Genomic DNA, 17,629 nt, shown 5'->3' on the forward strand with positions numbered 1-17,629 from the left:
GTACAGTATTGTCTTCAGTTGGAGGCTACTCAAAGGATAAGTCTTGCCGGGTGGGGTGTAAATCCAAAATGTGTTGCAACAAAGATTTGGGAGAGTTGGATGTGCAATGTTTATTTGTTAGATGCTGTATTAATGTACAATGAAAAAGATACAATAAATGCTTGTTTCTCCATTTCATGTTGGCACAATGTCCATTATTCCACCCACTCATTCACACGCTGAGAAACTCACCTTTTAAATTTGTGAGTTGTGTCTGTGAGGGATGGCAAATAAAGAGGGTTACTTTGAAAAAGAGAAAGCAAAAGAGAGAGATGACAGCATGAGCATCATCTTGGTTTCTCAGCATTGTTTATTTGAAACATCAATGCTTTCCACAGTATACTTCATACATACAGTAGTAAGGATTGCCTTCATTTTGCTTGAACAATTACTGACGTGGCACATCCAAAGCAGCACAATAATCTCCATCGGAGTCTGTACAATTTAGATAAATATACCTCTGAGAGCTAAACTAAAATGGACTTGCATCACAGTTACAAAAAAGAAATGGTTAGGCTCAGCAAAACACTGTATACACCAAGTAAGAGGAGAAACGGGGATCACAGCGAACCAAAAAACAACATCCAAACTGACGGGCAAGATTTCGCGAATACAGCCACAAATCGTTCAATACTCTGCACGAAGCTTACATGTTTTTTAGTCCTCACTGAGGGCAGATTTTGCACCAATAATGTCCACAGAGCAGAAGGTACAATGAATAGGAGCATGGAACACCTTCTGTTCCTTTAATGGGTTATGGGTGGAGGGCTCTCTAGGTCTGCCCAGGAATTGAAACTTTCATGAAATTGTGTCCTGTGAAGAAGTCTTACCAGCGTACAAACAAGATGAAGAATGTTCTCAGGAGCTTCTTTCATAGTTGGTGGCTTCCTGGATGCACATATTGCGTAGGAAGAGACCAACTTAAATCTTCATACAGAGGATCATGCATTTCAATGACATTAAAACAGCATTAACTGGTGGGTCTTTTTCACATTCTATCAGAAGAATTTGCATTAACAAATTAATTGTGCAGTCAGAGAAGCACCAGGACCCTTCCAGAAAAGTAACATATCCTTTAAAGAATAAAATATATGCAAGTAACAATAACAAACCCAGTATAAATTAGAATATACAATGCTGGTTAGGTAAGAGTAAACTTGTGAGGACAATATCCATGGAATGAGAAAGACAAGTGGCTTGCGTGTTTCCCTCTGTCATACAGCAGATACCCCTAAGACTTTAAAGTAATACACCTGTAACACATGTGAACCAAAGTTATCTGATGAAGCTGCAACTTCAACCATTGAGCCTTTCACTTGTTACGTGTCATAAGCAGAACTTTTGGATGGCATGGTGATACATTTCCAGGGTCAGGAAGTGAGATCTGGAGGGGAGAGTGAGAGAACGATGAACAGCCATCCATCTTAGAGAGGCAACGGTACCAGGATCTCCACGTAGTTGATAGGGAAGAAACCTGACTGGCCATTAAGCATCCCTTCATACCAGTTTTCATCAATCTGGTTGGTGAGGGTAATGATGTCCCCTTCCTTGAATCCAAGTTCCCCTTCATTTTCAGGATCAAAGTCATACAGAGATCTGCAGCACGGCTGATCCAGAGGAGTCCCTACAGGAATGCACACAAAAAAAGGGATATTGATAAAGTGTATATATTACAAATAACCACCCATTCAAACTTAATATCCCTACAGAATCTGCATTCTTAAAGCAATCAAGTATGCGTGAAATAATCAATAGTAGGGCTGCCATTTTAGTAGATAAATTGCAAGTGTAAATGTTCAGATTTGTGTATGTGGATTAAGACTCAGTGTGGTAGCAAAGGTGATGTTGGATACACATATCCAAAATAAAGTCAATCTGCTTGAGTCAGAATATTGATCACGGTTGTACACTGTCGATCCACAACGACAGATCCATGTCAGGTTTTCAAGACAACTAATACGTAAATTATTCCCAATTAAACTTATCTATCTAAATTTATCCATATGTATATAATAAAACAAATCTGACATTGATCCGATCTCACTAGAACAATTTTCAAAATCTCTCCGTATTTGTAGTAGTCATTTGTTCCCTAACATGCTCTTTTTTGATCTTAATGTAGCATTGTCTTAGAGGCAAAATTATTTTCTTTGGGCTACAAATTCAGTTTACTAAACAAAACATTATCTGCATGCTCATGAGCATTTTAACTTTTCTATCAATATAAAGATCCCTGATTATAAGATGGTATCATGTGGAGGACTTAATACTAGTGCATTATCATGCATATATCGTTAGCATTCTTCCAGTTTTGTCCATATAAAAATGTGCTCCACCACGAAAAGTCCATTAGGATTTGGCATTTTTAATGAAGATATAACTCTTGAAATCTGTGTTTTTGTTATGGGCCTCTCTTATTGGGGATTCTCTCCGGAGTTCTTTTGCTGGATGATAAACTGATGAAGTGAAAGCTAAAACACCTATGGGTCACAGAAACCAACCTTGATAGGTCCAATTCATCCTTTCATTGGTTGATGAACTGATTGACTTGGTAAGTAAGATCTAGTACAAACTGTATCGAATGCTTAGATTACCACTTAGCAAATCAGAATACGCCAAATAGCCTACTCTCTCAATTAAGTAAAGGTTTGAAGGTGGCAGAATGAGCAGAGGGTAAGTTCATTTGCTTGTGTTGGTGGGATAATGGGCATAAGTACTAATATCATTGCTTCTGATAAGCTGTTGACCTTTAACATATTTCAATTGCTGTTTTCCTTCAAGACATACCTCTGTCATTGCTTGAGGCCCTTTTTGTGTGACAGACAACGTTTCAGTTTCAGTTACACATATTGATTAATTCCACAGTTTTATGCAGTTGGGATAGAAACCTGAATCACTTAACATTATTACTGATCAATGACATCCTTATGCGACCTTCTGGAATTGGGGGCAACAACGTGGATGAGTGAAGCAAAGAGGAGGGGAGAGATGTACATGAGTGAGCCAGCTGAAAAATACACACTCTGGTAGAATGATTAAACATAAAGAAAAATGTACTGCTGAAAAAATTATCAGTGAGAGGGCACTAGTAATGTGGGAGGACAAGCATATGAAGAGGAAAGAAACCTACAGCAGCTGACCAATAAGAAGCAAGAAAATGAGAGTGACCATGGAGCCAACCAATAGTAACCAATAGTAAGCAATGGGCAGATTTTAAGCCCATTTTTAGAAAACAAAAGGTCTCAAACAGACAACGCACGTCAGCTTTAGTTCTTGTAGAGCTACATTAAAATGTCATTTGAAGAAGTTATTGGTAAGACCCTGCAAGGCAATGCAACGGCTAATGTATTCCATCACATTTGCATTTTATTTTCAATTAATCCAATAAAAGGGATCAAAAAAACCTGGAGTGCAATTACATTATCACACGTGGAACAATGAGCTTAGTACTACTTTAATTACCTGGTGGGAGAAAAGGTCAGTGTCATTCACATACGAGTACAATCTGCTCACAAATGAGCAGCTGAGCATGAAGAAGGCAAGTCTCAAGAGGTGAGGCTAAGTATATGCTCAAGTTGATAGGAGGTGAGGCTAAGTATATGCTAATGTTGATCGGCAGTATATTCTGAATCATGCAAAAGGCACTCACTGAACTTAGGTCAAATTTGTTTTCTATTAATATGTTGAAAGCTATGATGTTGTAAAAATGGCACAGGAGAATGGTATGCTCCCTGTGGGATCATATGTGCAAAAAGATATGTCAATACTGACATTTCCCTATCAAAACAAAGCAAAATGTCATCTTCTATGACAAACAAATCATGAATTCAATCAATTGCTATGCAGTTGGCATAACAATCTGGACCACTTAACAAGATTACTGATCAATGACGTACTTATGTGACCTTCTGAAATAGGTGTCCTTATGAACAATGGTGTCCTTCTGTGATGATTTACCTGATGGTTTAGGTGTCCCAGCACTGGAAAGACCTCCATTGTGCTGACTGTCAGAAGTAACAAATTCAAGGCTCATGCGGGGCTTCGGCTGGTACTCCCTTCTGGGTTGGTTTGCAGCTTCTTTGATTCTGAAAAAAACAAATCATACAATTAGTGTATTCCCTTCAAGTGCATTGAGATGCTATTTGCAGCTAGTTTCATTTTGCTTATCACGGTTCATTATAAGAAATATAAGGAATATAACATTAAATACAATAACAGTTGAGTTGAGAAAAGAAAACACAACAATACAGTTCACAAGGATAGAACTGGGGGTACGAAGAAAGAAGAAGAACTAGTAGTTTTTTAATACTCGAAGGCATCTGAGGGAGGCAGAGAAAGAACAGGCTCTGCAGGCAATACAGCAATCTTACAACTGCATTGTTTCCAGTAGTATTCAGTTTATCCATTAAAGAGCTTTACAGAATCATTGCTAAAGAACGTGAATCAAGCAAATCTGACATGTAACAAAATATTGAATTCAAATATCATTTACAATTTATTTTAAATCGTTTTAATTTCATGTTTCTCATATTATTTTCATTTGAAATTTCTGAAAATTGACTTAGAGTTCATCCTGCCTCATTATACTCCCCATATTTGTAATATACCAGTAGGTAGGTTCAGAAGCAATCTCTTCTGACTAGACACCCTAGGGAGACAGAGAAGGATCTGGCAATGCTGTCATTTAACAGTTGCATTATTTTCAGTGGAACTCAGATTCTCCATGAGGAATTTTTTATAAAATTCGAGTGGTCTAAGATCAGGGCCCACCGCTTTCCCAGCTGGTAAATCTTTAATTGCTACTCTTAGCTCTTCTAACGAAAAATTAGAGTCCGTCATCGCTCTGTCCTCCCTTGTTAGTTTCTCTACTTGCGCACTCTCTAGATAGCTCTCTATTTCACCACCGGCGGCTCCATTTTCAGGATTATATAAATTCTGATAAAACTCTTGAAAAATAGAGCATATCTCTTTTGGAACTGTCGCTATAATCCCTGTTGTAGAGTTAACCTGTAAAATGTCCCCCTTAGTGGCCGCCTGTCGAGTCCTGATAGCTAAAATGCGCCCTATCTGTTCGCTATACTCATATTGGTCCTGTTTCCACGCCATATATTTACCTGCCGCTTTGGTTGCTAATAGCTCGCCCACCGCTGCCTTTGCCATAGCCAATCGTTGTGATATTCCTGCAACCTCTTGTTTAGCTTCAATTACTTTGATAAATTCCTCTTCTATATCGGCAACTGTTTTCTGCTTGTCCTCCATTTCCTCTCTCTCTAGTTTATTTCGTTTTAGCGAATAGCTGATAGTCTCCCCTCTTATGCCAGCCTTCATAGCATCCCATACTATTCTGGGGGAAGCAGATCCTCTATTTGTATTTAGGTATTCCTTTAGCCAGCTATCCATCCGAGTAACATACTTAGGATCGTGTAGCAAGGCTCTCTCAAAAGTCCAGCTAGATCTCTCTTTCTGTTGTTTTGAGACATTGATATCGAGTATCTAAGGACTATGATCTGACACCACCCGTGGTAGTTTTTTAACCTTGGAGATCGATAACAATGCTGATGACACCAAAAAGTAATCCAATCTAGCTAAAGATTTATGTGGTGCAGAGTAATAGGTACTCCCCCCTCCCCCTCCCCGTCGTTTTGTTGTTCCCATATATCAGTCAGCCCGTTATCCTGCATCATCTGTATTAATGCCTTATGACTTTTCTTCTTTCGGCCTGTGAACCTTGCTGAATCATTTTTCCACAGACCATGTAAACCATTTATATTTAAATCTCCACAAACTATAATAGGCAAAGGCCAATTTGTCATTTGTGCGTTGATATGATCCAAGACCTCTGAATCATCCACTGTTGGGGCATAAATAGAGCAGAGTGTAAAATCGAAGCCTCGCACATTACATTACATTATAATCCATCGGCCATAAGGATCTGCCTTCTGTTTTTTTACTGTCACCAACCCGCCCCGTGCTAACACAGCCACCCTCCTTGTCCTAGACCCTTGTGTTGTACATATTAAAAGCTGATAGCCTAGCTGTTCTAGCAAATATTTGCGGGATACCTCGATATGGGTCTCTTGTACAGCATGTATTATCTTTAAATATTCTTTAAAGATCTCTCCGTTTTTTAGCATCATTCAAGCCACATATGTTAATTGTGATTACCCGCATAAAAGTTTGTTGTTTCTTTTTTTCCCCCCTTTTCCTATTGATTTCCTCCTTTCCCCTCCTATCTGCTTTCTTTGCGATGATGTCAATTTTCTCTTTCCCCCCCCTGAAACCCCCCCATTCCCAACCTCCCCCCCCTTTTGACCCCTCCCTCCCCCCCCACCTACTGAGGCAAGCAGACCTAAGGTCTCTGTGATGGAATCTGACCGTCAGCTTCCCTATGCCTTATTCCTTTTTTATTTTTTTTAAATGTGGTGTATCATACCATAGTATCACCCATATCATCTATTATTATACCCCATATATCTAGTCTGTTCTCCGACGTGTTCCCCCCGCTTCATTTCCGTCTCTGTGGCCCCTCTATGCTTCCCCCCCCCCCATCACCAATGCCCATATATACAACCCTATCTATATGCATCTACTTGTTGATAGTGCCTGTAATATTCTTGTTTGGACTATTTTGATACAGTAGTGCTGTCTTTTTTAATGTGTCCAAATACGCTTTTGCCTGTATTTCAGAGGTGAATACTCTGACCATATTTTTATATATGATCTTCAATTTTGCTGGGTTCATCAAATAAGCCTGCAATCCCATCTGATGACATGGGCCTAGTAGCTCTCTCAGTCTCCATCTCCTTTCCACTGTTATATGACAGTAGTCTGGAGTTGTGAAAAAGGACTGGCCGTCAAATGAACGTTTAGAATTGGGCCGGGCTGCAGCATAGACTTCTTCCCTAAATAGGAAATTTCCAAAAAATATCAATATAGCTCTAGGTCTCTATAGCCTCTGTATTCCTCCCTGAGCCTGTTCCTGAGCCTGTCCCTGTTTCTCTTTCTTTTTCATCATTAGTGGGAATCGATGCACTCTCTGGACTTCTTTCTCCCAGTCCCAGTGGCTCAGTTCTGGAAAGGCTCCTTTCAACAGCTTCATTACGTATGCTCTCACATCATCCCCTTCCTTTCCTTCTTCAATGCCCAAGATTCTAAGATTCTTCCATCGTTGGCGGTTCTCTAAGTCTTCCAGTTTCCACTGAATGTCAGACAGTTGGAGCTCATGCTCTTTTATATTAGTTATCTCTTTTAGCTGTTGATCTTCCAGAGTGCTGGTGCGCTCCTCTAAATGAGACACCATCATTTTTGTGTCCGAGCAGACTTTGGCAATTTTTTTTATTGACTTTTCTAAATTCCTGGTTGCAAGTCGATTTTTCCTACCCTCAGATTTTGTTGCGTCTTGCAGTTCTTTTATCGAGTTCAATATCAACTGCAGAGGAGGCGCTTCCATTTCTGATCCTCCAAGACCTGCCTGCGTCATTGGTTCCGGATAAATCCCCTGGGTAGCTGAGTAATCCCATTTTAAATTTGTTGTATTGTCACCTCCACTGCATCGTCTTTGCGCACCTAGTGCTTTTTCCTGTGATTGTGTATCTCTTTGTCGTCTTGACAGCCTCTTTCTTCTGATTGCTGTGTCTCTTTCTTTGAGAGAACCTCTACTACTGCCAGAACTGGGACCAAGATTAGCGTCAGTAGAGATCTCCTCGTCACTTCCTTCTACCTCAGAAGGAGTGTCTTCAGATCCATCAGTTACTGAGAAAAAATTATCAGCCGCGTCTAGATTATCCTCCATACCGCTGGGGCCGCTGCATGCGGCAATCTCCTGAATTAGTACACCAGTTTGTATTGAATCTGTGCTTATAATACCTTGTGTGCTTTCCAGACTAATTATTGCCGATCCTGATGCTTCAGCCCCTGAGTAGCCTCTTTGACCCTTTGACTGGTTTGCAAAAGTCGCTGATCCCAGCTCTGTTCTACTCTCGCCGTGACTTGCTTCAGCTTCTTCATCAGCTTCTTCGACAGCCCCGGCTTCCATAATCTCTCCCCATTGCATCTCAGAATTAGTATCCTGTGCCTCGGGAGCCCTCCATGGATTCCCCTGTGTGTTTACCTTTTCCTTGCGGATGACCGCGTTTTTTTCTTTCCTCTTTTCCAGAGCCGGCATCGTTTTGGCCATTTTATCTATTGCCTTCTCTGTATTAGCTACCTCAACTGTTTTATTTGTGATGTCTTGGCTAACAGGGGAGAAGTACCCCGTTATAGGTTTAGCACCCCCTGTATTGACTCCATGATTCAAGCCCTTAGCCGCATTGATAACACATGTCGGGGTCTCTGAGCCTGGCGCTCTAATTTTCCTCCCCCTAAGATTGCTCCGGGTCCCCATGTTGATTTCTACACCCCCGTTCTCACCTGGGATGATCTGAGCGTCCTCGATAGTCTTAGTTTTCTCTAAATCCTTCTGCTTGGTATTCATCTGATCCGCATCAGGGGTTCTTTCCTTTCCCCCTCGCATTATTTTCGGTGCCATCCTAGGAGTGCAACTTGTGCCGTTTATGGCTGCTCTTAGTTTACACAGACACAGCGTGGGAGCAAACACAGCGTCTTGAGCATTGAATCCATCTACAGGCTCCGCTCCTGGCGATTCTCTCCACAAGCTGTACTGCCGATTTTTCACTGTTCCGCTTATCCCCCTGCTACCTTCAGCGTTGTCTCTCTCGCCACCGTCAGCTGCGCTAGCTCTGCTAGCTCCGCACTCCTCGAAGGACCGGTCATCGATTTCTCCCGAGTTCAGCCTGCCTCCCAGCTTGGTCTTCCGATCTCGTAGTTCCGCTAGTACCGCCGCTGCCGCCGACAGAAGTCCACGGATCAATTCCTCGGCAGCAGACACAAGAGCCGCTTCCATGAGGTATATGACCTTGATACACCATTTCCTTCATCATTTCATTTTTTTCGGCATCGGGAGCGTTCTTGGGTGCTGCTAGTCAGACGCCATCTTGCCCCTATCCAAGCCCCGAGAGGAGTGAGAACGAGGGAGCCCGCGCGCACCTCACCACAGCCAGACTCCTGCTCTAAAAAATTCCTCACTAGCATAGAAGAGGATTTCTATCAGTTAATGATTGATACGCAAAGAGGGGCGACACCTCCCGAGTCCTGGGGGGAGGCAACCATGGTGGTATTTCTTAAAAAGAATAAAATCTCCACTGACCCCGGGTCCTACAGACCTATAAGCTTGATGAACAGCGATACTAAGATCTATTCTAAGATGCTAGCTAATCGCCTTAGTGTCTTTATTGGCAAGATTATCTCCCCCCGCCAGCATGGGTTTATCCCAGGTAGGGGTACAGCGGATCATATTCGCAGAGTCTGTGCCTTGTTTGATGGGACGGCAGCCTCACAAGACACTATGGCTTTAATCTAACTAGACGCAGAAAAAGCGTTCGATAGGGTCTCGTGGGGCTTCTTTTGGGCGGCTTTAGGGAAGGCAAATATAGGAGATGTCGGTATCGGGGCGCTGAGAGCTTTATATAGGAACCCTACGATAAGACTGAGGATCATGGGGGAGCAGAGCGGGGTAATAAAGATCGGACGTGGCACTAGACAAGGATGCCCATGTTCCCCGCTACTTTTCGCTTTCTATATAGATGCGTTTATAAGAAAGATAGAGCTAAATAGAAACATCAGGCCCGTTGTCTTGAATGGATATGAAACAAAAATTTTAGGGTATGCTGATGACTTAGCTATAACATCTGTGGATCCGGTAGCAGCACTACCAGAGATAGAAAGAGAGGCAACAGTTTATGGGGCGCTCTCAGGGTATAAATTAAACCAGAGTAAAACTCAAATAGTAATCAACAAAAAGGTAATGATGGTGGTCAAAAGGATAACAAATTCAGCTATCTATCTAGGGATAACAATAACTTCCGATCTTTCAAAGATAGTGGAAATGAACCTGGGACCGATAATTAAAAAAGCGACGGGGGATCTAGATAGATTAAATAACTTGTATTTAACAACAATTGGCCGATGTAATTTAATAAAAATGATATTCCTGCCTAAAGTATTATATCTGTTTCGCACTATCCCGCTGAAATTTAATAATAACTGGTTTAGTGAAATAGAAGGACTTACAAATCATTTTATATGGGCTAAAGGTAAAACACGGCGAGCCCTGAAATTCTTGTCATTACCGAGAGAGCGAGGGGGCCTTGCGGCACCTGATTACAGGGCTTATTACTGGGCAACTGTCCTGCAATATATCAGTGGGTTAGTTTGTGGAAATATGGAGGATCGATGGAGAGTGGGAGAGAGCGTTCCTGATATATATGAGCTATTGATCAAGGATTCAAACAAGTGGCTCCTCACGTTTAATGAAGGCAGCTATTATAAGAAGGTTAAGTTTAAGACTCTGGGTGCAGCAATGGCAGTATGGTCAACTGTCAAGAAGAAAATTAAAATTGGGAGGATGAACTATTATACTCCGTTATTTAATAACCAGCTGATATCAACGGTATTCCATGATCAAGTAATGAAGCGATGGGATATGAAAGGGGTAAAAATAATAGGAGATTTAGTGGGTATAATGGGCTTTGTGACATTTGATCAAGCACAGAAGTTATATAATTTAGATCGTAGGGATTTTTTTTAAATACCTGCAGATAAGATCGGTCTTGAAACAGGGAGGGGATACTAATTATAAAAAAGTAGAAACTATGGAAGTTCTAAGAGATAAGAACGGCTGCTCAATTTCCCAGATATATGGAGAATTGATTAGGTATAAGGAGGATGATTGTGGAAAAGTTATCGATAAATGGAATAATAAATTGAACTAATCTGGTAATGAGGTTGAAAAAGCGAGTAAACTATCAAACTCCGTGCTAAGAGTAGCTACTCTACAAACTCAACAATATAAGACCATGTATGAGCTTTATTATACGCCACATAGAATTGCTCAATGGGGTGGAACTACGGGAGTGGTTTGTCCTAGATGCCAGGCAACACAGGCGGATACTATACACATGTTTTCTGCATGCCCCGCCTTGGATTTATTTAAGAACACAATAGAGCAATTCTTGGATCGCGCACTCGGGATCAAAATTAGTATAACCAACGAACTTATGATTTTGGGGGCAACCAGGGACGGTGTAGAAATACCTCAATATGAGTTTATTTATATAGCAATGACCTTATGTCGATTATGTGTCGCAGCAATGTGGAAAGATCCTAATCCGCCAACATTCCAACAATGGCTAGCACGATTATTAGCGGTATATGTATTAGAAAAACCATTGTATGATAAAAAAGGATGAAAGACAAAGCCCATATCCGTTTCCCCATTGAAACGGATATGGGCCCCAATTACTTATTGGAAAAATAGACTTGAAAATGACTGAAATAATGAGATAATGAAGTCTTCCTGTTCGGGGTCTAATCATGTCTTAATTTTGTTTATTTGTATATTCTCTTTTGTCATTCCTGTTGAATTTGTCGTATAACCGGTTGGATGGAACTTGTATAATGAAATGAATTGATATGTTTTCCTTGGCGATGATGAATAAAAAAAAATTTAAAAACAAAAAAGGAACTCAGATTCTCCATTGAAGAACTTTACAAAATCATTGCTAAAGAACAATAATAAAACAAAGCATACATGTGTAACAAAATATGTGATTCATGTATTATTTACTTTATTTATTTGATATTCTTCTAATTGCATGTTTCTCATATTGTTTTTCATTAACAATTTCGGATAAAAGAGAATCAATCACAGCATGAATTTTGACTGAATGAATGAAACAACAAGACATGAAACCAAATGTGTCAGTAATAAAAATTTGTAAATATTTTAATATGAATAATTAAACCCTGAAGGTAATAGTATCGATCAAGAGATATGCATAACTAAGAATTAGATGAGTCATACCATTATTTAAGAATGCACATTTAAATCCTTCCACAAAGCTTGAATTTGTACCTGCAAATGGATTTACACAAACTTTAATATCTTGATGTACTAAAGAATTTAGTAGCCTCAAACCCTGAGATACGCAACATATTAGGGTTACAACTAATAAATCGAGTTTTCTATGTATTAAACCCCTTTTGCGAACTGGAAACCCCTTCTCAAATTGAAAAGGCGTTTTGCAACTCATTTCAAATAGCAATTAGGAGGGGGAAGTGAAAGGGGCAATCCCTCCTAATTGCAATTCACAGTGAAATTTATCAAACGTTTGTGACTTCAATTGTGGTTGCAAACCATTAATAAACCTACAAACTTATCAAAGGAGGTGGTAACTGATTCACAAAGGGAATGCTGTCCTTCGTGGAGAGCTCCCCCCTTGGAAATCATGTTGTGTGGCCTCGGAGAGGAGCAGACAGATCTCAGGAGCCGAAAGCCTTTTCCCTTCCCTCCCACCCATCACCAAATGGAAGCATTCTTTTTTTATAAAGCAGCACTGGTTCCTTTCAGGAACACTGGCTGCTTTACAAAATGAAAAGCTTTCCATTTGGAAATGCAGGCACTGGGATGGTGGTCTGTGGTTCTATGCAGGTGACCATTCTTGTATTCATTGGAGCCAATCACAGGAGGTCGCAAAGAGTGACCTGCATAATTAATATTCATTAGACAGTTCCTTCTGTGACCACTCATTCAAAAGAGATTTTTCCAGGGCAATCTATTAGTACACAGGTTGCATCTCAAGATTACAGACAGGTCGAAAAAAGGTGTTGTGTAATTTGCTGCCACTATTTGCAACCAGATTTAGGGCCTTAAGTGTTTGACAAGTGCTGCACATGTGACAAAAAGTGGTGGATGTCCCTTTTACTGTACTGAGCACATTAAAATCAATGTCACTCTAAAATGGAAGACATATCTAACAATGTTGGCAGATGCCCTGCTCTGTCACACTCTAAAAACGACCCTTTGGACTTTCAAGGGCAGGAGTAAGTTCAATGGTAGGGTTGTAAAGGAAGGGATGTATCCATGGTGAAAAATATTGATCCAACAGGGAAAGAGAAACAACTGGAATTGCAGGTTTGCATTTCATTTTGTGCCTGTGGAAATCCAGGTACAGTACATTTCAAAATGAGTAAATGTTCATTCATTTTAGTCTGCAATAGTTGCAGTTTCCTGAAATACTCCTGGAGTGAATTCAAGGAAAAGTTGGGAAAGTAGGTAAATCAAAGATACAACTATTAGTTTACACTTCCATCTTTCCAGCAGGGATTTTTGATACTCAGGTCTAAAGAAGTGATGTTTTGGGTCAGCTGTACGTAATCAAAAGAAAAATAAGTTACTGTGCAGCAGTTGTGCTATTATAACTTGCACATGGGGTATGATTTATAAATACCCATGGAATTTGCAAAATATGCTGTATATAAAGGTAAAACATATTTAAACTACTCATTCATATTTAATACAATGTACATGTCAGGGTGCATTCAATCAGTACAGTAACTATCATAATTTGAAGTATACTTGATGTCTCCTATAATGAAGATTTTAAAATCTAAATAGGTAGAAACACATTACCAGTAGAAGCAGTTTGTATATCAATAACTAAATTAAAGAAAAAAGAGTATATCAATAGTCATACATTAAAGAGTATATTTCATATGTAACTAATCTCTTATTGTTGCCTATCTACAGATGGTGAACCACTGTTCTATGCTACATGCAAAACACAAGAGCAACTGTGAGCAGAATGCCTACTCCACACACAGTTCAATATAGGCACCCATGTCTTATTTAATACTTCCTTGTAGTACCCATGGCCATACATCAATTGTGAACATTGATTATTCACAAAAGACAAATACGGATGATGAAGGAATTTTCTGAATCAATCATATATGCTGGGATAAATAAAAATACCCATCATGTAAGGGTCAATCTAGTTCCAATAAATTGCACGTATGTATGTGCTTTTGCAGTTGGAATAACTGCTTCACATCATTAGGAATTAATGATTAAAGCAAAGAGGTCTGGGAGGGATAATTAGATTGTGGATGCGGATGATAATATTATATATTTTTTATTTTGCTTTCCTATTACGCGAGTGCCATAGTGCCATGCAATGGCCATTCAAGTCAAATTCTACTATTGCAATTCAATAAAGAAGTAGAAAGGATGTGTATTACTTGAGGAAAGCACCACTAAATGTTCACATTGCTTTTCTCATATAAATCATGACTTCTGAAATTGCCTCTTGCACGGAGATGAAGAGAGACCTCATATTATATCACTCATGACATGGTCAGTGACATCACTGATGACATTTCAAATGACATCACTGATTACATCATTCACAGACCTACTCACAGCACCATCCAACCTCTCATATGCCCACTCACACACCTACACAGCCACTCACATACCATTTCACACACCAATACCTGTACTCACACACTCACTCACTCCACCATAGAGCCACTCACACACCCACTCAGTCACTCTTACAGTCACTCACACAACCATTCACTCACCCATACAGCTACTCATACAACCTGTCACTCACCCATAAAGCCACTCACACAGTCAGCCATACAGCTACTCACACACCAAGTTATTCACCAACGCAGTCACTCACACACCCACTCACTCACCAATACAGTCTCTCACACAGCCACTCACTTACCCATACAAGCACTCAAACGCACTCACGCACCCACACACCCACACAATCACTTACATACCCATTCACACATCCATACAAGCACTCACACATCCACTCAATCACCTATACAGCCATTCACACAGACACTCACTCTGCAATACAGCCACTCACACGCCAACTCACTTAACCAAACACCCACTCAAACAGCCACACACTCACCCATACACTCTAACACCCATTCACTCATAGAGCCATTTAGACAACCACTAACCAACCCATACAGTCACTTCATACCCAGTTACCACCCATAGAGACACTCACAATGTCACTCACTCACCCATACAGCCACTGACACACCCGCTCACTCACCAATACAGCCACTTGCACAGTATCTCACTCACCCACACAGCTACTCCCACACACACTTATACACCCATACAGCCACTCACCCACCCATAGACACACAAGGATACATACAGTCACACAGCCACTCGCATTGTATATGTTAGAAGTAGAATCACTCAGTAGTAGTGCACCTAGTATACTAATTTAAATTTTGTAGTAGGTTAGTATATATGTTTAACACCCAGAAACTCTTATAAACACACTCACTTGATGATGACCTCAGTGATGTCATTTGAGATATCATCAGTGATTTCACTGACCATGTCATGAGTGATGTAATATGTGAGGTCATAAGCAGAGGATTGTGGGGGGGTGAGTTATAGTTAGCTCAGATAACGGCTAAATTTCACTGATTTTGTACAAGTTGAACTGAGACTAACTATAATGTCCCTGTAACCTTTGTTTTTTTCCAGTTAAAAAAAAAAAAAATATATATATATATATATATATATATATTTATATCCCACAAAAGAATTGCCCGTTATGAGGAGGCCCAAACTGGATGCAAAGCGCCAATTTTTCGGTGGAGATAGCAGCCCCTTCAACATGCCACTTCATGCTTTGGCCCTACGCGTTTCGGATGTGCTCCTTGATCACGAGCCATGCGGTAAATGTGATATACAGCGACTGGTGTAAGTTGTCGGCTCTTTATTCCCTTATAAAAGCCTCAGTGGGCGTGTCTTTACAACAGAGCATTATGGTATGCGCAGTCCTTACTTTACTTAAATCCCAAGTGGTGGTCACCACATCTCAAACCACAGTGGGTGAGGCAGGCATCGTTGAATATGCTGTAAATACTGTCCCTCACTATAAGGCATGCTTCCAGTCCTGCATTACGTGCCTGAACCTTCAGACACTCCAGGGCCGCACACAGGCGACGGTTCCTCCTTGCGATATATATATATATTTATATATTATATATATATATAGTTATACTTGTTCCACCGATTACTGCTGATACTCCAAGATGCGTGCCTCCATTCGTGAGGGTGGGCCCACGTTAAATAGTTACGACCTCCGAATAAAATAACGAGCACTCGCAAGGTCCAGAATTCATTCGATTTTATTTAATCAAACAAATGCATTTCGGCTACGCGCGGTGCCTGCCACCTTGTGCATGCAAATGCAGGGGGGGTACCATAGGTACCCCCCATGTGCACCCTCCCACCCAACACCCTGGGGGCCCGCAACGGGCCCCCAAATGCAGACACTGCATGCCGCCATGGAAAGGCTGATCTTCGCTATCATCATAATATGGATGGCGATGTCTTGCAGACACCACCACCATATTATACATGTTTTACGCCCGGTCGACGAAAAGCGGTGGACGGTCTTCCCATCCGCCGCGGACTCCCCAGCCATCCTAATGTGGCGGGGGTCATTTTGGCAGGATGGCGGGCAGATCTCCCCACAGGGCCGGCGATGGCTACTGCCGGCCCGGCAGGGGCGGTCCGCCCGCCATCCTAATGGGCCCCTTAGACATGCAAAAATGTAGACTAACACTCAAGTACTACGTGCATTACTTTAGCCGCCAAATTGAATGTACAATTTATTTTTCGTATTACATCAATTATTATATGTGGAGGCTAGTCCAATGTTTTCCTAATAAATTGAATAGAATCATTTTCGTGACAAATTCTTTATATAAAGAGAACCTTATACAAAAGCATATTTGCCTGTAATGCTATTCATTTGGAACTCCTACTATGTAAACGTATAATCATTGCAAGGCATAGACAGCAAACATGGCAGAAATCTTAAATATTTACAATCCCCCATGGATAGACTAATCATCCATACATGATTGCAACACAGAATAAGGAAAACATATTTAAAATAGCTATAGTAGTAAATTTAAACATAAATACAACAGAGTAATCTCTGTTCAAACTTAATCGTCCAAAAGTAAATTATGCCCTGTATGAGTTATCATTCCTCCTCCTTTTGGGAGCAAATTGTTCCTCAATTATTAGTTATGCTGGGAGCTTGTGTATGGCTCTGGGGTAATTAATTGTCAAGGTGGATTGCTAGTTCTTTGTTCCTATTAAGGCTCTAGAATCTTAGCTTCTAAATTACTTCCCACGCTCCACCCATGGAATTCCTCCCTGGGCCAGAGTAATGCAACAAAGCGATTTACTCTGCGCTGGGTTATTCTAGATTTATCAAGCCACTCAGGGTCACGAAAGGTGACTTAGAAGTTGTGTTGCCCTCGCGCCCCCTTGCGTTTTACAAGGGCAGCGCTACTAAATTATAAATATGCCCCTAGGTGTCTTGGCGCGGTCACTTATAATAGACAGAAACGTAGGCAAACTCTCAATAACACACTTGCTGGTTTGTTAATCCAAAATGAGGCAGGTTTAACCCTAATGCGAAAGAACATCATAAGGACCCTCGCCTTCTCTCTTGGATACACACATCTAGATATACACAGCATAACAAGGAAAACTGTTTCCACTTCAGTTGCATCTAGCCCACAGGCTCACCTTCTCTCTTTTCTTTGAGAGGCTTGGACATTTGTTCACAGAAACCGCTAGGTCTTCATTCACTTGTCAGAGATTGTTAGACGGAGAGGC

The 17,629-nt window shown here is 40.8% G+C and overlaps 1 protein-coding gene across 4 annotated transcripts in view; it reads right to left on the bottom strand.

Moving 5' to 3' along the window:
* Nucleotides 1–331: 331 nt before the first annotated feature.
* Nucleotides 332–17,629, bottom strand: part of SH3GL2 (SH3 domain containing GRB2 like 2, endophilin A1) — a 582,274-nt gene continuing 564,976 nt past the window's right edge. For all 4 annotated transcript variants that reach the window (XM_085634744.1, XM_085634763.1, XM_085634770.1 and 1 more), the window contains 2 exons: nt 3,997–4,124; nt 332–1,663 (listed from right to left, as the gene is read on the bottom strand). In XM_085634744.1, coding sequence (XP_085490870.1) covers nt 1,464–1,663; nt 3,997–4,124 — 328 coding nt within the window. In that variant the 3' untranslated portion in view covers nt 332–1,463. The remainder of the gene's footprint in view (nt 1,664–3,996; nt 4,125–17,629) is intronic.

This window comes from Triturus cristatus, chromosome 2_1 (genome assembly GCF_964204655.1).
Source record: "Triturus cristatus chromosome 2_1, aTriCri1.1, whole genome shotgun sequence".
Taxonomy (NCBI): Eukaryota; Metazoa; Chordata; class Amphibia; order Caudata; family Salamandridae; genus Triturus; species Triturus cristatus.